This window comes from Toxotes jaculatrix, chromosome 3, assembly GCF_017976425.1.
Source record: "Toxotes jaculatrix isolate fToxJac2 chromosome 3, fToxJac2.pri, whole genome shotgun sequence".
Classification (NCBI taxonomy): domain Eukaryota; kingdom Metazoa; phylum Chordata; class Actinopteri; family Toxotidae; genus Toxotes; species Toxotes jaculatrix.
The window spans coordinates 18288455-18310838 of NC_054396.1; the positions used below are offsets into that span (position 1 = coordinate 18288455).

The 22384-nt window shown below is 37.7% G+C and overlaps 3 protein-coding genes across 4 annotated transcripts; 2 read left to right on the forward strand and 1 right to left on the reverse strand.

The window, feature by feature from the left end:
• Nucleotides 1-569: 569 nt before the first annotated feature.
• gnb1b (guanine nucleotide binding protein (G protein), beta polypeptide 1b) lies at nucleotides 570-11948 on the reverse strand. 2 transcript variants are annotated; one of them, XM_041033438.1, is made up of 11 exons: nucleotides 11552-11948; nucleotides 6473-6581; nucleotides 6313-6351; nucleotides 6123-6229; nucleotides 5738-5801; nucleotides 4535-4697; nucleotides 4170-4236; nucleotides 3848-4049; nucleotides 3507-3723; nucleotides 3230-3345; nucleotides 570-2267 (listed from the first exon to the last, which is right to left on the reverse strand). In XM_041033438.1, the coding sequence occupies exons 2-10, from the start codon at nucleotides 6527-6529 to the stop codon at nucleotides 3239-3241; spliced, it is 1023 nt and encodes a 340-aa protein (XP_040889372.1). In that variant the 5' UTR covers nucleotides 6530-6581; nucleotides 11552-11948; the 3' UTR covers nucleotides 570-2267; nucleotides 3230-3238. The 2 variants fall into 2 exon arrangements, with proteins under 2 accessions (XP_040889372.1, XP_040889373.1); XM_041033439.1 differs by lacking the exon at nucleotides 11552-11948 and adding an exon at nucleotides 8119-8143.
• Nucleotides 11949-14159: 2211 nt separating this feature from the next.
• LOC121179659 (calmodulin-like protein 6) lies at nucleotides 14160-17642 on the forward strand. The gene is made up of 5 exons (XM_041034600.1): nucleotides 14160-14226; nucleotides 14412-14586; nucleotides 16426-16570; nucleotides 16831-16931; nucleotides 17510-17642. Exons 1-5 carry the CDS (start codon nucleotides 14224-14226, stop codon nucleotides 17551-17553), a joined length of 468 nt encoding a protein of 155 aa, XP_040890534.1. The 5' UTR covers nucleotides 14160-14223; the 3' UTR covers nucleotides 17554-17642.
• A 465-nt stretch (nucleotides 17643-18107) lies between these two features.
• si:ch211-161c3.5 (uncharacterized protein C3orf18 homolog) lies at nucleotides 18108-22180 on the forward strand. Its single transcript, XM_041034454.1, has 5 exons — nucleotides 18108-18388; nucleotides 19388-19825; nucleotides 19986-20011; nucleotides 20255-20384; nucleotides 21623-22180. The coding sequence occupies exons 2-5, from the start codon at nucleotides 19565-19567 to the stop codon at nucleotides 21701-21703; spliced, it is 498 nt and encodes a 165-aa protein (XP_040890388.1). The 5' UTR covers nucleotides 18108-18388; nucleotides 19388-19564; the 3' UTR covers nucleotides 21704-22180.
• Nucleotides 22181-22384: the final 204 nt, after the last annotated feature.

Consider the following 22384-nt stretch of genomic DNA (forward strand, 5'->3'; position numbering starts at 1 on the left):
TTTAGATAGATAGATTTTAGCAAACGCCATTCAAACAGGGATAAAGGGTGTTACTGTTGAGGACTACAGTCATACATTTAAACATATTTGGTGTTATAATGACTGTTTTCAGCAGCAGGAGGTGTATGTGAGATTGGCCCAAAACAGGCTAGAATGTAATATAGGAACATCCAGTTAACCAGTGTAGTTCACTGATGTGTTTGTAACAGTTTCTGGACAACACTTGAGCTCTATGGCACAGAGGGTTAGGTTATTTCAGACTCTGATTGCGTAGACAGTACTTGTTAGCAGGATCATTTTTTGTTGGTTTTGTTTTTTTCATGAGATTTGTTCACAAAAAGAAAAAATATTGAGTATCACCAGACTTGTCATTTAATCCCTGTCTTCCCTGAACAATAGTGAAAAGCCATTTCTGCACAACTACTAGATACTGGTCACAAAGCAGAGAAATGTTAAAGCTGAATTACACATCAGTATGGTGAAGGGTGTGTAATAGGCTACATTACACACCCTTACAAAAAACAAACATCCAATGCTGCTTTTGGATTCAACTCAACAACAAAAAGAGATCTCAAACAGCTTTTTATTACATTTTTCAATCAATAACAGTACAATTTAGTACAGTATCTATCTTGCATCCAGCTCACCGTGGAACACCAACAGACTGAAATGAAATACAAAAAGTGAAAAGGTACATAAGGGTGCAGAGCTCTATAATATTAATGGAAAGAGAAAAGGGAATCCATCTCAGTTGAATTGCATTTTCACTTGTGGCCACACACGAATACATCACATTTATTGTACATCATCGCAGAAAAAAAGAAAAGTGAAAATATGTCACAACTTTAACAAAAGTGCTTCTGTATACAGTGAAATGTTGTCATTCAGATGCTCTGATTTTCAATTTAAGACCAAGAGAAAAAAAATGTACAAAAGTTTTAGTATGGACAGTATGTGAGGATGTTATTGTTCCATTGAGTGTGAAGATTTGAAGGAGAGAAAAGGACTTTTCAAGGATAGAATTCTCACAATGATTGTTATAATTATTACAAAAATTGGCATCAATAGAACTGGTAAGCATAATTTACACTAAGTATGCAGTCAATATTACATCTTTCTCCATTCTTGCTCACTCTGGTGCATAGCATTACCAGTATTAGTACGTGATGTATGCAGAGTTTGAGCCAAAAAAAAATGGCTTCTATTAAGTTCAATCAATAGGTTACTCTCCTTTTCAGAAACAAAAGAAAATCTAGGATTTTTGCACCATTGAAAGCAAGTCTACAGCATGCACATCTAAATTAACTCATGGCAGACAAAATTAAATGTCTTAACTTAAAACATCAGACCATTATTTTCAGACATTGATTTGTACATTTCATTCACAGAGTTGCAACTGCAGTCCCAAGCAAAGGAAGTGTCTATTTAGTCAGGTGAGGTGTTTCACTCAAAGTGGATACTAAACACAATCCCCAATCCATATAATAAAATCCAGCCATGCCCCAATTATCTCAGCTCCTACCTTGCTACCCCACCCCTTCCCACCCAAAGTTAAAGGCATGTACAAGAATTAAGGGGGTTAACTGGATAAGTTACTCGTAATAACTCCTTTTGTACTGGAATGAGCATTCATAACTTATAGCATGTGCTTGGTTAGTTAACATAGTATTAGTTGAGAGGCAAAGCTTCTTCATGTGCAAAAGGCTGTGATGAAACAAAAACAGCTAGTATATAAATACATCATGGACATTTTGAAAGCTGCTCGTGTAATATGATCCAAGCTTTTACTTCTGCATGTTTTCTCTCATCTGTCTTATATGATTTAACTGGATTAGAAAGAGAAGCTGTAATTCAAACATATCTAAAACCACTAAAGAAGTATGACAAAAAGAAAGCCATCAAGAATAACAAACCATCAGAACAGAATTCTTAAAAAAAAAAAAAAAAAAAAGTTAAATAATTTGTACAATTACACTCCAACATTTGCTTTCAAGACGCACACATTTGCATGGGATGATAGTGTTGTTTTCTCTTTCAAGGTAACATAAAATGGTCCAAGAAGGAATGCACAAGTTTCTGATTTGATACCACAGGAGATCCTTTCTTAACTAGGTGATAAACAATTGTGCTCTTCTTTGTGTAGGAAAGGCATTGGTTTCCCTTCGTTTTTGTGGTGTCCAAGTCAGTTTAAACAGTGTTGAAGAAGATGCTGTGAACATTCTGAAGTTGTAATGGTCTTCCAGTCAACTTTGGAGTTAAAAGAACATCTGGGAAACAAAGACAAATGAAATTTAGAATTTAACTAATCTAACCTGATCTACAATTTAGCTAATTTAACCTTCTGTCAAGCATAAACTTCAGACCTAATGGGCGAAGATCTGACAAAAAGCTTTCTAATCACACAGATTGACACAAGAATACAGGAGGATGCTTGTGTTCATTATATGTACATATCCAACAAGCTGCAGAGCAAGCTTACAGTTTTTTGGCCTTTTGGAAAGCCTGCAAAATCGAATATTTCAATTTATCGCTAACCCTAAGAATTCAGTGTAATGAAAAATGTTGATATCAACAACCTTACGCCATTGTTAAAACCGTAATCATACAGTTTTTTACAGCGGGACATTTCTTTCCACTGTTCTTAGGGCAGCAACGTCATTACAGCAACTAAATTCAACTCATTAAAAAGTACTGTTAAGTTCGATATGATTAAATGGCTGAAAATGTCTGAGGTGCGCTCATTGACCACTGTAATACAATAAGAGTAAATCCACCAGATGGATTTCTCTGTACAACCTGTATGTCCTGTATGAAAAAAAAAACCATTAAGCTTCAACGAATGCTAGAAGCAGTTGCAGTAGCCCTGACATTTATCTAGAGCTTACTGTAAATGTAGGGGCAAGAATGTTTTGTTGATCACACAAGTCAAAAGAAAATGCCAGGATCCATTCAAGCTAAAAGGCGTCTCAAATATGCAGACCAGCAAAAGACTTAGAAACAGAAAGACATTTCACTGAATCCCCAAATCTCATAAACCTGTAAGGCAACAAAAGTAGCGCAATCAGCACATCACCTTCCACTCCAGCCAGGCAAAAGATGAGGCTATGGCAGACGTGTGCAACTACAGGTTTTACTAGGAATAGCTTTAAGTACAAATGTAGGAAAATGTGAAACAATTAAAAAAACAAAAAACAAAAGAAAAAAAACAAAACAAAAACAAAAGAAGAACCTTCAGGCTTCAATTCCAGATCTTCAGAAAACTGTCCCAGGATCCCGTTGCAACTGCCATGCCATCATCAGTGACTCCCAGGCAACTAACACGGTTGTCATGTCCAGCCAACACACCTAGAAAGGTAACAATTGTAACTTAGTCTACAGGGCAACAAACAAGTCAACAAGTAAATAGTCTTTGTTGTTTGTATGTCTAATTATGAAATGAAGATCAAGTATTTTTGGACTAAGAAGAAAACAGGGCTGCTATCTGAGATCATGCCTCAATTACTAACCAGCACGGTCGGCTTTTAGTGTGTCCCACACATTACAGTTGAAGTCATCATATCCTGCCAGAAGAAGGCGGCCACTCTTTGAGAATGCGACAGAGGTGATGCCACATATGATATTGTCATGAGAGTAGATCATTAATTCCTGATCAGCACGCAGATCGAACAGCCTGCAGGTGGCATCATCGGAGCCCGTGGCAAAGGCATTGCCATTAGGGAAGAACTAAAAATTATAAAAGAGAAATTATTAATGAGCAACAGAGAAATATTTTTAAAATTACATTCCAAAGTGCAATTTCAACTAATAAAATGCTCAAATACAGTTTTGAATTTGGTGAATAACTTACACAGATGGCATTGATGTCAGACTCATGGCCAGTAAATGTCTGTCTGCACATGCCCTCTCGAACATCCCAGAGTTTAGCAGAGGCATCACAAGCACCAGAGACGAATAATCGCGAGTCAGGAGCCAGTGACAGGCTCATGACATCACCTGTGTGTCCAGCAAATGTGGTTGTCTGCTGGCCAGTCTCAATGTCCCAAAGTGCACTGTTAAATAAAATGCACGATTAAAATAGCTGTTTGAGATTTCTCCAACTTATGCACATAAATGCTTTTTTAATAATTAACCCAACAATGCCACTATACTTGGGCAATCCTTATACTTACCAAGTGGTATCCCCAGAGCTTGTAACAATCTGGTTGTCATCAAGGAAGCGACAACAGGACAGGTATCCTGATAATCACAGAATTGAGAAGTTTATTAATATGGAATTGCATGTCAGATATCTAACTGGAAGTAGATTAATATCTAGTAGTGCAGGTTTAACTACCAAATTTGCACAATTAACCTAAATTAGCAAATTCCTTTTAGATGTTTTTACAGGCAACTTCACAGAATCTGGAGTACAGTGCAAGCCATTTTTGCTGACTATGAAGTGATAACCTAAAACGCCTTTTTTAAGTCAGTTGTGCTTAAAAAACAGATATCACAGCTGGCGGGAAAAAAAAGGAAAACCGTGTACATCATATACCTGTATGTCCAGCAAGCTCACGGCTCACACGTACATTCCCCTCGCGTGTTTTCAGGTTGTAAATGGAGCAGATGTTGTCTAAGCCACCACAGGCCACATAATTTCCTGAAGGTGCATACGCGCAAGTCATGACCCAGGAAGATCGAAGTGGAATGGCATGAACCTATATAACAAGAGGTGAAAACAAACAAACATTTACATTTGTTTACTTAGTTCAGCACTGTTATTTTGACACCCACTGCTCTTGTGCACCTATCCCAAAATCAGAGCGACATCCAGGCCGTATCATCAAGTTAAGCTAAGTAGCAAAAGCAAGTGACATGAGAACAGAAAACAGAATAAAGCACTTAAGCATTAGGCAACATCCTGTATAATCATGCCCATATCATTTCCATTTTGACTGAAACATAATAGAATATATCAGTCAATCAGCTACTACTTACTGGCACTCACAGCAAAATGTGGAAGCTTCATTTAACAAAAGCAGAAATTAGCAATGGTTTTATTTGTGAGCACCTACACACATTAAGATATCCCATATACAATTCTGGCCTCAATCTGGCCTGCAATCTTCTCAGTGGGTCTAGCGATACATTGGAAGAATGACCCTTTAATCTTTTAATTCCCAGTTGGACTTACTGCCTGCTCTGTCAAGTTCAATGTAAATGCTTTTTTCTTGTAACACCACAAAAGCTTCTTCAATATTCTACAACTTGACAGCAGCATCAATCTCTATTTTTTTAATTTTCTGTCTGTGGTGGAGAAAGCCACATTCCCTATCAGGCACACAAACTGCGCACCACTTCCACCCATCCCACATCAGCCCTTAGGCAAAGGCGACAAATGCCTCTCTCTCTCAGCTGATAACCAACCCTTTTGAATGTACTCCAAATGAATGTAGCATGGGCAGAGTTAGTATCCCTCCTCCTAATTCTAGTATAACCTTAGGAGTAGAGAATAGGTACATGTCACAAAATACAGAGCAGCAAGAAAAATATGGAAATCTTAAAAAAAAAAAAAAAAGTGTCAGAAAGTGCTTCAAGTTTAAAAACTGCCACTATTACTTTATTTGCATGTAGATGGTAACCCTGACATGCCTTTATCTGCAAGTCTAAGATGCTGCTGTTATTACGTTAATTTCCAATTAGACACTTGCTGATTCAACCACCGGTGCAATAAACCCCTTCCAAAAACATGACTCACCTTATTTGTGGTATAGCTGTCCCAAATGATTAGTTTGCCATCTTGAGAGGCACTGACCAAGAGCCTACAAAAATGAGAACAGCAATATAACCACCATCACCATAACAATTGGAGTTGTCACACAAAGTCTATTTTTTGTCTAAAACCATAAGCCAAATCCTCAGGAAAAGGGACTGCAGGCAGAAGATGCCTGCCAAACTACTGAAAAACATAATGTAATAATTTGATATTAGCATAACAGCATCAGTGTAACAGCTCTTACATTTAGGCACAGCGTACCTTTTGCACTTTGCTCGACATTTGACATGAAGCAAGAACAAAATGCAACAACATAAACAAAATCTCCACATACACCATAAGACATAAATTCTGGCATTTGGTTTACCTGGAATCTGTTCCCCAATGCATGGCATAGATTTTAGCCAAATGACCCCGCAGCGTTCGTCTTGTACGCATCTGGATTCGGCCAACGGGGTCAATATTAGCTGTGATCTGAAAAAAATATTGAATACTCGGGTTACTATCCAACCAAATGCTTTTCAACCTAAGAGAAAGAACCTAATGTTAAACGTTACCTGTGATAGTGTGGCATCTGCGCATGCTTTCCTGGCATCCTGAAAAGAAGAAAAGTCAAAGCTTTAGGGTGGAATTTCTTCACCTCACATCTGTTGTACAAACTGCATTTTTAACAATAACTGGTGGTGTGGCATCTTAGAAAACCGGTTTGTTACTCACTCTGATCTGATTTTTGAGCTGCTCTGCCTCTTGGCGTAACTGGTCCAGTTCACTCATTTTATTCTGCTTTTTCAATTACCTTACTCCAGCTACAGGGGCACTTGTTGATCTAAAAAAAAAAAATAGTAAAGAGAAGCACTTGAATCATTCACACAGATCTTCCTCATTTTAAATTCAAGGTTATATTTTGCAAAGTGGGTCTCAACCCAGCTTAGATGCAACTAAATCTCTTAAAGGCATAAGGTAATGGTAGAAGAACATTTTCAGCCACTTTACTGTCATTAACTTTGCAACTGACTGAATCATTTACCTACAAGATGTGTAATGTACAGTTCATGGTTCAACCTTACTTTCCCACCTCAATGTCACTGCTATAATCCTGACACACAATTTAGATTGCCAGACAAATCCTGTTAAGGCATGACTTTCCAATGATCCGAAAAGAAGCCATTATCCTGTTGACCTCAATCCCAGGGATACTCCGAATTTTAGCCAAGTGATCAATAAGCCACTTATATTAATACAAAGCCAAAGGCAGACCCAAAGTTCATCTACTAAAATTAATTTTAAATATTTGAGTCAGATTACAATTAACATCTTTCCAATATAACAAACATATCTCAAACTGCATCGAGTCTCATTTATCAAATCAAATGAATATATTATTTCAGGAAAGTTATTATAGGAAGCCAGAAAAAAAAAAATATCACAAGAAATTGTCCAGGTATAATGACCTGTCCTGTGCAAGACACTGACTTCATGGCCATGCACTGCGATATCAGAACAAAAACCAATACAGTTACTGTACAAAACACTCCATGGACGCCACATTTTCAGGGTGCCTTAATCATAATGAAAGGTAAGAATCCACAAACTGATCCAGTTTTCTACTGCTCAATACATTACTGATAAGTATAACTGACCATTTCTACTGTGTACTATGACAAATATGTCAATGCAGCTGTTTGATGACACATGCAAATCCCAAGTCTACTTAAAGAAATAAAAAGCATATTTTTTGCCAAGGTATTACAATGCAATGACATGGTGGCAACATGCACAGCTTAATCAATATACTGTGCTATTTTGAACAAAGTCACTGGCCGTTTACCAACTCCTGTTATCCTGGAAAATGTGACCCTGTGCTCAGCAGTATCCAATTAATTATTCAAGTGTGTTGAACAGAAACACATTAGAAAACAAATGTCTAATTATACACACACAAATTAAGAGTGGTACAATGGTAAATCGTACACTGTAATTTCTGACTACAACCAGAAAACTGGTTAACAAATAATTGAGTGTTTACACACAATTTTAACCAAAAGCAACACAAATTTCTACAGATTAGGAGGTTACAGTAAGAACCTTGTGAAATGAAAAAAAACAAACTTCCAAAAGGCAACTTTGTAGGAAAGTTTAACATGACACTGGAAGAGACAAACCCAAACAAATCTTCCCTTGAATCACTAATATAAACTACAGTCTATGCAAGGTGCCTTCTTTGAGAGCTTGAGTAGCTTCAAAAAAAAAAAAAAAAAAAAAGTTTAAAAAATGCATAAGCACTAAGCTCTTAAAGAAAACGTCAATTCAATGCAGATTTGACACTGTTCGCAAATAGTAAATCACCATTCAGTTTGACCAACCTTGCCTTCCCAGTTCCCGTACCCGGTGTATTTCAATCAGTAGGCCTATGTCACTGGAGGTGTCAGGACAAGAATGAAAATCCTCTCTACCTGACTGTAATGTCCTTTAGATCCTCTGATTGGTTGACCTTTTTAACACAGGTTATCCTCTTACACTCATTAATCTAATAATAAACGTATCATGGAATGTAATTATTATGCAGTATCGAGTGACAGCAGAATGCCATTCTCACCTTGAAAGCCCTGAAAATATAGTTTATATTTTAAAACAGCATTCTCAATTTTTCTGTGAAAATCGAATTCAAGTTGACCTGTGTCTGTGCTCAGTTGAGCTGAATTGTATTTTCAGATAAAGTTTACTAATGCTCATAGTGGTGCATGAGTGTTTTCTGTCACTACATACAGCATAATCAATGTATTAACATGTATTTAGCCATGAACAGACAAAAAGGCCAATATATAAAACAAGTCTCAATTGGGTTCAAGCAGCTAAGCTCAATTTTATGATAACAATAATGATTTAAACTAAAGCTGCTGTTCTGATTAATCAAGTTAAAGGTCTTTGAGTTAAACCTCACAGGCTCCTAACACTACTTAAATATGAACTCTTTGAATGGTTATTGATATGAAAATGCTCTTCAGTTATATTAAATTCACATTTTGCGCTCAATAGAATCATAACAGGATGCAATTAATTTTGATTCTTGACTGTTGCTTTGCCAAACCCTAAAAGTGCAATGGTAAACTCAAAAGCCTGGAGTCATTTTATAGCTCTGAGCTTTAAATATTCCACATTCCAAAATATTATTTCCCATTGACCTCTGTGGATGCTTACAGTTAAGGAGTTCCTCTCCCTCATCACTTCTCCTTTCCAAGCGCCTGATCAGGGTCAGCTGACTGCATGATAAACAATGAGCAGTGGCAAACAGCCTGGAGTTGTAGCTCAGTAGCTGTTCTCAGGTCCCGTAAGTGCAGTCTGCGTTTGCTGCTTTCAAAAGGTGTCTTCTACACATTCAGTTAAAATAAAAAAATATATATATTTCTCTCTGCAGTCGTTAAGTATACATATGTTCTCAAAGGACAAGTCAGCTTATCTGCACTGTCAAACGATGATAATACAATGTTTCACAGCTAAAGCTGGATCATAGAAAAAGCCATAACCAGCAATATCACTGAGCAACTCCATAATCCTAAAAGCTAAAATCCTCAGTCAATGAGTCTCTAATCCTATCCATGTCCACTAACATAAACAGCTGGCAAAGCCAGACCAGGCATTATAAATATGTTTTCCCAATCATAAAAGGATGAGTTTAATCTTATTTCTTTACACACAACACGCTTAAAGAAAGTGCCTGGATTTTCACACTGCCAGTGAATTCATAAGCCTAATACAGTCCTCTTTATTTTTTTAAGTTATCCAGTTTGACCAGATACTGTACAATTAGTACATCACTTGCTTTGAAAAATATAATAACAAATAATCCATATATACATAAAATTCATTTGAAATCTGCATATACAATTAGAATACTTAATAGTAATATATAACATTATAAGAGATACAAGTTGAAATCTATAAAATGAACATACCAAGCATGTACATTTTTTAAGTGATTTCTGTGCACAGGTTCACTCAACACTGTATGTGATGTACTGATAGTTTACTTAGTGACTGTGTGTAGTACTGTGATTTGCCTTCAACAGTAACATAGTTTGCATTGTATTTGAATGGCTGCTGAGTAGCTGTTTTAGTCAGGCTGTTGCTCTAATTTGTTTAGAACGTTTGTCTAGAGAGGCTCCACACGTATTTCAAGAGAAATCTGATTACAATTCAGCCGCATTATGTGGCAAAATACCGAGGAACTGGACTATTAGTATCTGACTAAATGTAATCTAATTTCTACATTTACTGAACGCTGCACAGTGTAACGAGAATATGACTTGCACTGATAGAAATCTGAGAAGATGCAGCTAAACGCCATCTTGCAGACTGCTGTCCGCTAGTTAGCTTGCTAGCAGGCTTGACAGTGTAGGCCTGCAGGCAGGGCAGAGCTAGTACTCGAGAAAGCAATATACTCAGCCACTTTGTTAGTAACAATTTCACTTGTGCTTTAACAACGTCCGACAGACTAAGTCGAAGACCCACTGAATTTTATGGCGGATAAACACCACAGCTGGAAGCATCTAATGTAAAACAACGTAACCACAGCTACTTTAGAGTAGACTCAGCTGCTCTTCCGCAATTACATGGAGTGCTATGTAGTTAGCTTTTAAGCCAACAGTGTTTAAACCTAGAAACTCGCTGCTTGCTTGGCTTCCAGAAATCCACTTACAGACTAATAATCTCGTTAAACCCGACAGTGCTCAAATGATTTGATTACGACGTATCGGTATATTTATTGGTTCCCTAATCTTGTAGTGGACCCGATCCTGTAAAAACTGCAAGGTCGGGCGGCGATGGCCTGTTTGACTTCAGTAAGCAACAAATGCAATAAATGCGGGTGATTTTTCATCATGTAAATGGCCATCTACCATCCATCGCGACATTACTGCTAACTAACTAATGATAAATAACTAACATTACTAACCTAAATTAAAGGTGTTGCACCGGCGCGGCCGTTTCGTTGCAGGGAGGAAGCAATATGCTAACTTATTAGTTCGGCTTGTAGGGGAAAAAAGGGTGTTAACGCGGCTACAATAACTCAGGCTAACAAAGTATAGTTGTAACATATATTTAGATGGTGTGAATTTTTAAAGTTAACTAGTGATGCTTGCTGCTCTGTTATCGCAAATAACCAATATTTGCTTTTAATTTGTTTACGGGACGTTTATTGTTTCAGCCCAGCCCAGTGTGTCATCATCAACTGACAGCAACATCTTTAAATGTAACATTTATAGTGGGCCTACAAAGCGACCCATTATTAGCTATTAAGCTTCTAGTGTTAACATTATTCTAACTGTTACCTCCAGTACCTTTTGGCTATTACCTACCCTGTACTTTAAGTACTGTATTTTAGGCCAAGAAGCACCTCCGCTGGGCCATCACTGACATCAAGCCTTACTGGGCAACATTATCGTTACTTCAACGCCAGCCGCTTTACTAACATTAACAGTAGTTAACCCAACTCAACTGACTGGATGTGTAAGTCAGTTATGTGGAGATAAGTTTTGTAGCAATCTACTTATCCCCCGCAAAAACTGAGCGCCAGGACCCACCGCTGCAGACACTCTCGTACCTCGGCTACTTGTATTTGCTTATCATAAAACAGCCAACCAAACGTTAGCTAATCGCAGCTAACTAAATGGCTAGGAAGCTAGCCATCGCTACCCCACCCCCGGGCAGTTCAATTCCGCCACAATTCATCAGCTAATGGTATTAACAGATAACGTAAAGATATGAAAGCAGCATGATCCTCGATTTATTTCATCTTACCTGATTCAATTTGCGTTTGTTTTTGCGTTTTGGCATTGACTGGAATACAAGACGGCGTATACCTCCGATCCACGCATCAACGAACACCACAACGCTAGCTTACTAACTAGCTAGCCAGCTAGCGTTAGTTTTCCGAGGAGCAGCCCTTCCCGAACGCAGGCTAGAGCTAGGGAGCTTGACAACCTCCGTCAACCAACCGGAGAGGGGAGGGGGGAATCACACCCACTAGCCTTGTACTGAAGACACTGCCCAGGCAGACAAAAAAGCTAATCTTTAAAGTCACTGTAAGTCAACAAGACAGCCTACTCTTTCCCTTTTGCCAAGCTTAACATCTGCCCTTTCCGTAGAAACACTCTCGTCCGGCCATCGAACGACGAGATGGGCGCGGTAACCCTGCAGTTAGCGCCGGGAAACCCCACGCTGCAGCAGCGATGGGAAGAGAACCATCGATTGGTGTTTTATCTACAGCTGGTCTGGAGATGTTGGCGTTATCAATCATTTTGAACATTATTTGCCACTTCTCATTTTATGTATGTGCATTTCATCAGCGTGCACTAAAAGTACAGAGAACATGGTGTTCATTTGTCGCACCCCCCCGCAAACCACTCAAACTGAAAGGCTGAGTCAGGCGGGCCCTAACTTGGCTTCTAAAGTAGGAAGTGGTATTAATGATTTCAGCAGGGTTTTCTGTAGCTAACTAAGGAAAGAAGTATGTACAATATAAATTGGTCTCAGCTTAGAATAGTGCATTCTTATGTTAATGTGTGTTTACTGTTTTTTTTAGGTGCATAGGTAGATTCAGAATACAATTAGTAAAAAGGATTAAAAAAAAAAAAATCTCTTTAGCATCTCACTATTTAGGCTAGTGATTCTTTTTTTGTGGTTAAAATACATCAAGTTGTCACAGTCAATTTCCCTGAAATGATCTATGTGTAAAACAATCGCTTCTGTTTGTTACGAGTTTGGTAGATAGACATTCAGTTGTTGTTTAGGGTGGAATTTACCTGCTTCCTTTATACTTCACTATCCTGAAGTATACAAGTCCTCTCATTTGTCATTTTTCCTTTGAGCCTCCCTTTCACCATCCAATCACCTTCCACCTATCCCTCTCCTCAGACGTTCATCATCTCATGCCTTCTTGCATCTCATCAATTCTCCCTCTTTCATTCAGCCCCACTTTCTTTTTGTTCTTTAGATTCTTCCTGGTGCTTGAAGTAGGTTTGGGTGACACAGTGAATCAGACAGACCCCCCACGTCACCACCCTCCTATCCAACAATCCCCTTCAACCCATTTCTGGGTTGTAACATCCAATACTATCTTAGATCACCAAATCTCAAATCAGATATTGTTGTCGCGTTGTCTTTTCTGGAGAAGATATAAAGCCGAGGTGGAAAGTACATTCCTGACCTTGGAAACAATCCCACCACAAGTTTAATTTAGTTGCAAGATGTAGAGAAGTAGTTACAAGATTTAGACTATAGTAATTTTGAGTTTGCCTATGTCAAAAATAAATAAATAAATAAAACATTTAAAGTTGTGTCAAGCTGAATTTTCATCCTCGCCTACAAAGTTTATCAATAATCTTTATCACATGCAAAATGCTGAAAAATGGGATGTCCTTATAAAAGCCTTGCACGAAACCTCTGAATTGCCCAGCACATAAAACGAAACGAAATGGCACTGGCCAAGGATCACCTTTATTACAGCTTGACAGCAGAATCTTGATACTATTTGACTGTGACATTCAAATGAATTTGGTTGAAAAGATGCAGAAGCAGGAAGAAAAAAAAATATTTTTGTTACGCTTTGCCTAATCACAAACAATATTTCTTTGTAGATACGCAAGTTCTAATATACCTGTATGCAAATTGCCACCAAATGTAAGCGGCACTGGCAGGACAAACGGAGCTCTGTTTCTGTCCTATAACTTTAAAACCCTTTCATGTATCAAGTAAACTTTCTTTTCCACTGAGTATATCTGGCAATCTGTTTTTATTGAATGGTTAACTTACTGACTATCCACTAATGTAAATATGAAGTCCAAGATAAGTTCTTTGTTACAGTTTTCATTTAGGTTTACTTGATATCTTCCTTCAAACTCTATGAATAGCAAGGATCATTTGAGGCATATGGTGTACAGAGATTCATTGCTCTTCCCCTTAGCTGACAAATGTGAAATTCTTAATGTTCCCATTGCAACGTTGGAAATAACTTCTTGTAGTTAAGTACCTCCTTATTTGGTTGTCTGCTTTCATGAGAGTCACTAGGGGCTGTACAAACACCTGCTAATGGCTCACAGCAAGATAATTGCAGTTCCCATAAGTGGAAGGTCACAGAAAATGCAACCAATTTTTTTTTTAATCTTTAGCCTTTTCAGCCTCAGTTACTTTGAGAATAACATTATATTTTAACTAATTACAAGTTTACTGTCTGTTTCAGGATAGCTGTGCTGTTTACAGTTTGTTGGTTGAGATCAGCATCCAAATATTCCTCATCCATGATTAGGAGTCTATCCTCTATGTGCCATAAAAGGTCTTGAAGCAGGCTTTTCTAAACTCTAGGGAAAGGGTATTAGAAGTGTAGAAATGATGAGGCTAAGGCATCCTCTCATTCTGCAGTAACTGTTGTCACGGTGCTTGTTCTCAGCCCTGTTTTTACTGCCAGCAAAAAAATGGTGAGTACCTTATTACAAAGGAACTACCTCCACATACAAAACTGTTAATTCTAACAAATGTAATTAAAAGTGTTAAATTCAACCTTAAGTTATTCCAGAGACTTTAATATGCTGAGCTCTACTACTTTTGATAAATCTTGCTAACATCTAATATGAAATTCTGAAACTCCCATATTTTCTTCCAGGTCAGCAAGTTAACACAAGAGCAGATCACAGAGTATAAAGGAGTTTTTGAGATGTTCGATGAAGAGGGAAATGGAGATGTGAAGACACAGGAGCTGGAGAGACTGATGAGTTTAATGGGAATTAATCCAACAAAGAGAGAGCTCAGCCAGATGGCCAAAGATGTGGACAAAGATGGTGAATATAAGCTTGCTATGGCTGTAAACCCCACATTAAAACAAACATCATTCTACAACAACTAAGAGCCCACCAGTGGTTGATCTTAGGTTGACTTTTTGACTTTTATGGGCCACTAACTCAGTTTAAGATAATATAGATTAGGTTTTGGGGGTCTTACACATGCCTGTGATTTCACTAGGTTTGTCTGCAAAATAAAATCTAATCCAGTGCAACAGCCCTGCCATAAATCCCACCTTTTTAACTTTTTTGGTTGCACTGTGGCAGAAAGCTGTTGATTCAACTCTCTTTTTGAGACCATAGTAGTCGTGGTGTATTTGACAGTTATTGTAAGACTGTGCTATTTACAGACATGAGCAATTGCTTTAAAGCAATGTCTTGTGTGAATTCTGATTTACACCTGCAGGTGAGGATGTTAGTTGAAGCTTTATCTGTCTAAAGTCCAGCCCGAACCAAGTTGGTATTTAAAGTGCTAAATTAGGTTCTGGCCATTCTCAATAGCTAGAGTTTGCCATTAACATTAATTAAAGTGCTGGAAGGCAGATAAAATGGATGTCACTTACTCTGATAAGGTTAAGATAAATTAATCTCAAAACATATTTGGTTTTACCCTTTGCACCTGATCAAGTCTGGATCTCAACTGCAATTCCAGGCAGATTTGGGATTCATAAAGCAGACCCATGTGCAACTCTTTAAGAGAATAACATCTCCCAAAATGCATTATGAAAAAGCATAACATTATCTAATACTGCAGTATTCTGTTCACTGAAGGGATCCACATGAATCACTAGGTGGCAGTGTTTCACCATGTGTGATCTGTTCATGGCGAGCTTTCGAAAAAAGACTGTTGGCATATCTCTGAATTGCAGGCACACATGGACACAGACAATCCTCTGTAGAGATTATTGGAATTGACAACTCCATTATAGTTAAAGATAATATCCTGCATTTGGACTGTTGGAAAAGGTTCCTATGACAAGTTTAAGACCAGGGTGTATGCTCATGTACTTTATTTAGGTATTTGTTTAATTAAGATGCAGTTCATTTGCTTTTTTACCCCTGAAGTTTACCATGTTGTCCTAAAAACTACCTCCCTAATAATATTAAATAATTTCCTACCATCAGAATGAAAACCAATAACACAGGAAAGTCATGAAAGAACAAAAGCTTAGAGCAGTATCTCCAGTCCCTGAATGAAGCAGTGGCTTCATTATGTTCTATGTTTCACAAAACTGAAATCCAGCACCATGATTTTCTACCTTCTGCTAATTTAAGGTGGACTTCTTTTAAATGGACTTTTTCTGCTATAAGTATTTCTTTCATGTCAAATTAAGTTCCCTGGAACATATCTAACACATTTTAGGTATATTTGTATTATGTAATCTGATTTGCTGAAGGATATAATTTGCCATTTAATTTCCTGTTTCCTATTTCCCCTACTCTTACTTTTCTGTCTTCATACCTCCCTTCTCTTCCTGAACCAAAGAGAAGAAAGCACAAATGCAAGCAGAGATTCATTGCATGAATTTCTTCTTAAAATTGTGACAAATACTGAATCATTAGTAAATTACAGCCAGATTTTTAAACATCCACTGGGTCACAGTTTCATCCCTTTTCATGTAAATACACGTATTTAGAGCCTTTGAAGAACAAAGCAATTCTTATGAATATTTTCAAAGCACCTTTTTTGAACTTGATTATCTTTCATTTCACTATATATTTATGCATTAATTCCTCTGTATGTACAGTTTGTAGGCATTCACGTATCTGTCTTTTTTCTGTCTGCTGTCTGTCTGTCAAACTAACAAACTAAAGTTGATTATTTTTGTGGCATTTCAGGTAAGGGGATATTTAACTGTGACAGCTTCCTGGGTCTGATGGCTCTGTACCATGAAAGAACCAAGAACCAGGATGCTGAACTCAGAGCTGCTTTTAAAGTGTTTGATAAAGAGGGCAAGGGATACATCGACTGGAACACACTCAAGTAAGAACACTTGTTAACATTTGTTATAAAAACATTTGTTATAAAAAAGACAAAAATACAGATTTTTTTTTACCTCAGTAAATGAGGCTCTTATTTATCTCAACTCTTATTTTGACAGACCGCACACTTAATTATGCTGCATCGTTTTCTATTTAACAATTAACATACCCCAATTTTGTGTTCAATTAGTGTTATTATTAATTTGTCATTATGAGCTTTCATTGTTTTCTTTTTTTTTTATGTTTAATATTCATTTTCAGATATGTACTGATGAATGCAGGAGAACCACTTAATGAGATTGAAGCGGAGCAGATGATGAAAGAGGCAGATAAAGATGGAGATGGAACCATTGATTATGAAGGTAAATATTATATTCACATTATGTAAAGTTATACATAAACACATTTTTTTTTCTTTGGTTGAAAAAATACTTTTAATGTTATTAGAAGGTAATTGTCTTAATTTATAATTAAATTTTGTCCTCCCAATCATAATGGGTAATTTAATTCTGGAAGAATCATTCAGAAATGTCGAAATCATTTTTTTTTAAAAAATCATTGATATTCATTAATGAGATAAATCTATTATGTTTGCTTCAATGTGTAAATATTCATTACTGAAGAATGAAAAGTTACATTGTTTTTTGCCAATGTTTTTGGATTGACTCCAGGTCTCATTTTAACCTGTCAAGTATTGTTGTGTATTAAGAATATCTAAATTGTATTTAAATTGACTTTTCATGAAATTATGTTCTTTATCATAATGTAGTCCTCTTTGACAAAGATTGTGCTTTTTTCATATTTGACTTTTACAAAAAAAACTCCAATACACAAGTGTGTTCAAAAATATGTCCTTAGATTGAAATAAAGGGGATTAGTGCATGATAAGTAGATGCTAAAAAAAATACTGTGCTATTTATTGCTGATTTTACTCTTTCAGAATTTGTGGCCATGATGACTGGGGACTCGTTTAAAATGAGCTGAAGACGCAGTAAAAGAAACGACTCTCACTTTGAATCTTGTGGACATTCTGCAGCAGGTGTGAACATTCTGTTTATGTTCCAGTGACATGATTGTAAAACAAGAAGACTTCCATTTTTTGGGGTTCAACATATTTCTTGTTGTTCTAATTAAAGTGTCTACAATCACATGTCTCTGTTTTGTGAATAAATGTACAAACCCCCCATGTAAAAAAAAAAAAACTTAAAATGATTGGTTAGTGATTTTTCTTTCTGTTAGTGTGTCAGAGAGAAGACATCATAGGGTTAACATCTTTAGACCAGCCACCCGGATGCAGTTATTCACATGGGTCTGACAGCATCTGGTGTGCAGGGCCATTAAATCCCATTCTCATCCCTGCAAAACCAAATAGGCAGCTCAGGGAGCCAACCACCTCTGTCATCTTGAAGCCATTAGACCAATTGCAGAGTGAAGGGGGAGGGAGCTTGCCGCACTGATCTCTGTTTGCAGCATCCCTAGAGCAGCCTCTGTTATGTGAAATACAAGAAAGGGCAAGACGGGGGAGGTAGATCCTTGGATGCAATCGGAGAACAGAAAAGGGATCTCTTGGAGACTGCTGGGATAGGGTTACTTCAGTGTGTGGAGTCCATCTTCAGAGAAAATGGCTGTTTTGTCAATGTAAACAGCCTGTGCAGTACCTGCATTGCTAAAGGGGGAAGCAGAAGAGGAGGAGGAGGAGGAGGAGGAGGAGGGGCAGGCATTGGAGGAAATGTTGCCTCCTCCAATGAAATTTTCCCTTCTCTAGCTAGCCCCAGCCTGCAGCAGCTCACCTCTGAACTCATGCATGTTACATGTTAAGGTACGTCTGCATCTCTAATCTGAGAGGACACATGGAGTAGGACCTGGTCACGTTGGCAGGATTAGTAGCTCAGCTGTTTGTTCAGGACAGCTGAGATACAGTGCATCTTGACTAAAAATAACATGTTCTGTATCAGTAACACACAGCAATAAGACCATAAACTGATGTAGATGTGCATGCTCTGTCTTTGTGCAGTGCGGGGATTATTAACCGGACAACAGCAGTGACTAAATCCAGCCTTTGTTTTTCATTGGTTGTTTACTTCAGCTGCACATGTTCCTCATTAAGAGCACAAGCAGACAGGATGCACTAAGGAGAGAGGAATGGATCGTATGTCTATTTTCAGTGCCTTCCTGTGTCACCATATAACACTGCTTTAAAATAGAAACCATAGTCATGTATTTTCAGACTCCTCATATATGTAAATCTACAGGATAAATTGCTTTTCACTCTCATGGGATGGGTACAGTGTGTGTGTGGGTGGGAGGCACATGTAGCAAGTCTTGGATGTAGTGGATATTTTTGGAACCTGTGTGTGTGTGTGTGTGTGTGTGTGTGTGTGTGTGTGTGTGTGTGTGTGTTTGATTTTGACATTTGAACGCACTACCAACACATTTCCTCACAGCGCACATTACAGTTTGAGTGGTTAGTATTCCTCGGTATTTTATCAAGTGTATTATGCCACTTTCCTCATGTGCCTTTGCTACCCACATCCTGCCCAAAACACCTACCATAACCCCGCTGGCACAATCAGCGATGGTTTGAATGAAATCGAGGGTGGGGAGTGCCAAAACTGAAATGTTTGATTTTTTTTTCACAAAAGTTTAAGCAAATCATCAGTGTGCTCAAACAAAATAGAAATGACATTTAATATTTTTGTCGGAGTGAAAGGATCACCCCATGCCATGGTTATAGTTCTGTCTCATGTGACAGATTAAGTTAAATATTTTTCCAAAATGGCCCTTTATTAACCACATGCTGTTTTTCTTTTTTGGTTAGTTTTAGGGTTCGTTCTTCAGATCATATGGCCAAAGCATCACCAATGGCTCAACAGACCCCAAACCAGTGGGATGACGTGAGCGTCGACCATGAGAAATACTAGAGACTGAGCAGTGTAAAAACATCCACAAAGAGTTTCAAAAATACATTATTCAGTTGAAACAGTTACACCTGACCATGGCTCTAACTGCAGCTAAGACAACTACAAGTTTTGTCTCCACAACTGCCACTACCACCACAATCCCCTTCCTCTCAATGGGCACGAGCGCCAGAGACAATATCACTTCCAGAACAACACTGATGACTGTTACTATCACAACAAACGAGACCAGCTTCAATGCCACCACGTTTCCAGAAGCGGTGATCGAGGGCTCGGGAATGGGAATGGTGCTTTTACCCTTTGGCATCATCACAGTCATCGGCTTAGCAGTGGCAATAGTAAGGAATCATTTAAGTATTCACTACTGGTTTTCTCCCAATAGTATGTTGATTTTTTTTCAGTATTTGTCTTAACATCTCAGACATTATTTCACTCTATCATTTAGTTTGGACAACACTACTTTCTCTTTCTGATTATATCTGTCTTTTGCCATCCTAGATGCTGTATATCCGGAAACGGAAGCGGTAAGTTTGTAAAGATTTTATTTGCTGATCAACAACCAGGCAAGCCTGGATTATCAAACTGGGTTCAGCAATGTGACCCAATTGTCAATTGGTTTTGGTAGTACTAGGAACTTGGATACAACCGGGTGCAAGGGGTTAGAAGGGGCCCAACATCAAATTTTTGTACATTTTTACCCTAAAAGGCATTATTTCATTGAAACTTAGCTGCCAGTTTGTGTTCATCTCTAATCTCTTGTTATGCAGATTGGAGAAGTTGAGGCACCAGCTCATGCCCATGTACAACTTCGACCCAGCTGAAGAACAAGATGACCTGCTGGAACAGGAACTACTGGACCATGGTAGGGAGGGCAGCCTCACAGGTCCCAATGCCAAGGTAGGTCAGAAAGTGTTTGATAGAATGCGTACTGACGGTTTTTTTTGTTGTTGTTTGTTTGTTTTGTTTTCCTTTATCCTCACATGAACCTTTTATCTGTTTGGTAACAGTCTTATCTAAGAATGATGACCACAAAAGCCATGATAACCATATTCCATATATCTTTTTTAGATATAGATGGAAATTTTTGAGCAGTGGCTTAGAGTTTAGATTGTGTTCTCCATCAGCAGTAACAAAACACAAACTTTTACTAAAGCGTGAAAGTGGGATGTTACATTTTTCAAATCATTTCTGATGCCCAAGTTGGATGCATAGCAATGATTCTTGTGCCAGCTGTTTTTACTTTGATGTGTTAGCTGTTAGCTGGTTTAATTATGTCTATCTGCATATTTTACGTATAGTGTTATTTTGGGGAAGTCTCTATTTTTGCTATATAGCATTACAGTATATTTATGCTTTATTTTGGGCTACTGATTAAGTTTTTTTTCTTATCATAATTTATCTCTCTTTGTTTAACCTTATTTTCTTTAAAGTTTTGACTATGGCGTAACAGTAAAAGGCAAATATGGTAAGGTATCACCTGTGTGTCTTTTGAACCATCTCTCTAAACCTATTTTCCCCTCACAATCCTCATTCTTTCATACTATCATTATTTCTGTATCTCAAACAAAAACCTAGTAGATTAGATGTTTGTAACTATTTTGGACACTAAAATAACTTTTTTTTGCTTTTACATAAACTAACCCCTGTCAAAGGAAATGCTCACAGTGAAAGTACACCAGCACATTGAAAGTCTTTACCTTTAGACCTACATCAGTCAAATCTTGTTCATCTTTTCCTTTGTGATCCCTCAACTTAATACTTAAATATTAAATATATCAGAGGCCACATGTAGACACAGTACATAAGTACTAGCTTTCCATTTTTTTTTAATGAAATGCAATTTAATTACACCTTGAAGACTTCCAGAGGCATCTGCTGTTTCACATGTGGCCTCCGGTCATAACAAATTTTCTCTGGTTTCTGTAGTGAATCACTTTATAAATCCTGAAATATCAAATTGATTCAGCTGCTCTGATTGTCCAGAAAACATCAAGTTGCACAGGCAGTCATGTTACACCGGGACAAAAAGCTGTTATTGCTGTGTTTCTTGCAGTGCAAAGCTGGAGTGACCAAGTGATCTTAACTCCACTAACAGGTTTATCTCTTATCTGTCCTGCTACCCATCCCCTCTACAGACTCTCACAACTTCCCAGGGGACCACACAGAGGCCCAGTCGTCTGGTCTTCACAGATGTAGCCAAAGCTCTCAACGCTTAACAAGTTCTCTTCCATTAGTTTATTTGAGTTTGGCAGGGCCACTTGCCTCATCGAGCTATAGACTGTTGCTCAAGACGGAAAACAAAGGGAAAACTGGACTGTTTTAAGGTGAACAGCTGGAGCTTTGGTAAAAGTTTCTATCACTATAACATGAAATGGCAGTGGTCTTAAAATTTTGGAAAAAAAAGACAAAAATGTAGGGTGCATGTATGATGAGGGAGCATAATGGGAAGCATCACATATGATCTTGCACTGTTATTGTTTGGCACACAAATGCAGTGTGATGCACTGTTCTTAAAATCATGTGGTGTCATTGTTGTTAAAACGTTTGGTAGCTTGTCAGTGAAGTTCTTCAGAGCTTCGATATCTACTTCCATGTTTGATATGAGAGGAGTGTAAATTTGTGTTTTACTGATTTTGTGGTCTTTCGTCTCTGACAAGCTTGAACACTGGATGTGTTACCATCTTTAAGTGAACTACCCCTCTCCATTTTGTTTCTTCTTTATTGAATAATGAAGGACTGATTCTGTCTGTATACATTAAATCTATTTAAACCAATCTGGAAAAAAAAAGTGTTTTGTTGTACAAATCTGTAAGGACAGTTGGTAGGTGTGATATTTTATTGATAAGCGATAAAGAAGCAGAATAACATAAATCACATGGTAAAGAATCATAACAAAA

Coding starts and splice junctions, on each gene's coding strand:
- gnb1b (XM_041033438.1), bottom strand. CDS start 6,529: ATGAGTGAACTGGACCAGTTACGCCAAGAGGCAGAGCAGCTCAAAAAT. Junction 4,237..4,534: donor TGAGCTTGCTGGACATACAG/GTATATGATGTA, acceptor TGTGATTATCAG/GATACCTGTCCTGTTGTCGC. Junction 3,346..3,506: donor ACTAAAAGCCGACCGTGCTG/GTTAGTAATTGA, acceptor TTACCTTTCTAG/GTGTGTTGGCTGGACATGAC.
- LOC121179659 (XM_041034600.1), top strand. Junction 14,587..16,425: donor CAAAGATGTGGACAAAGATG/GTGAATATAAGC, acceptor GTGGCATTTCAG/GTAAGGGGATATTTAACTGT. Junction 16,932..17,509: donor TGGAACCATTGATTATGAAG/GTAAATATTATA, acceptor TTACTCTTTCAG/AATTTGTGGCCATGATGACT.
- si:ch211-161c3.5 (XM_041034454.1), top strand. CDS start 19,565: ATGGCTCTAACTGCAGCTAAGACAACTACAAGTTTTGTCTCCACAACT. Junction 19,826..19,985: donor TCGGCTTAGCAGTGGCAATA/GTAAGGAATCAT, acceptor TTGCCATCCTAG/ATGCTGTATATCCGGAAACG. Junction 20,012..20,254: donor TATATCCGGAAACGGAAGCG/GTAAGTTTGTAA, acceptor CTTGTTATGCAG/ATTGGAGAAGTTGAGGCACC.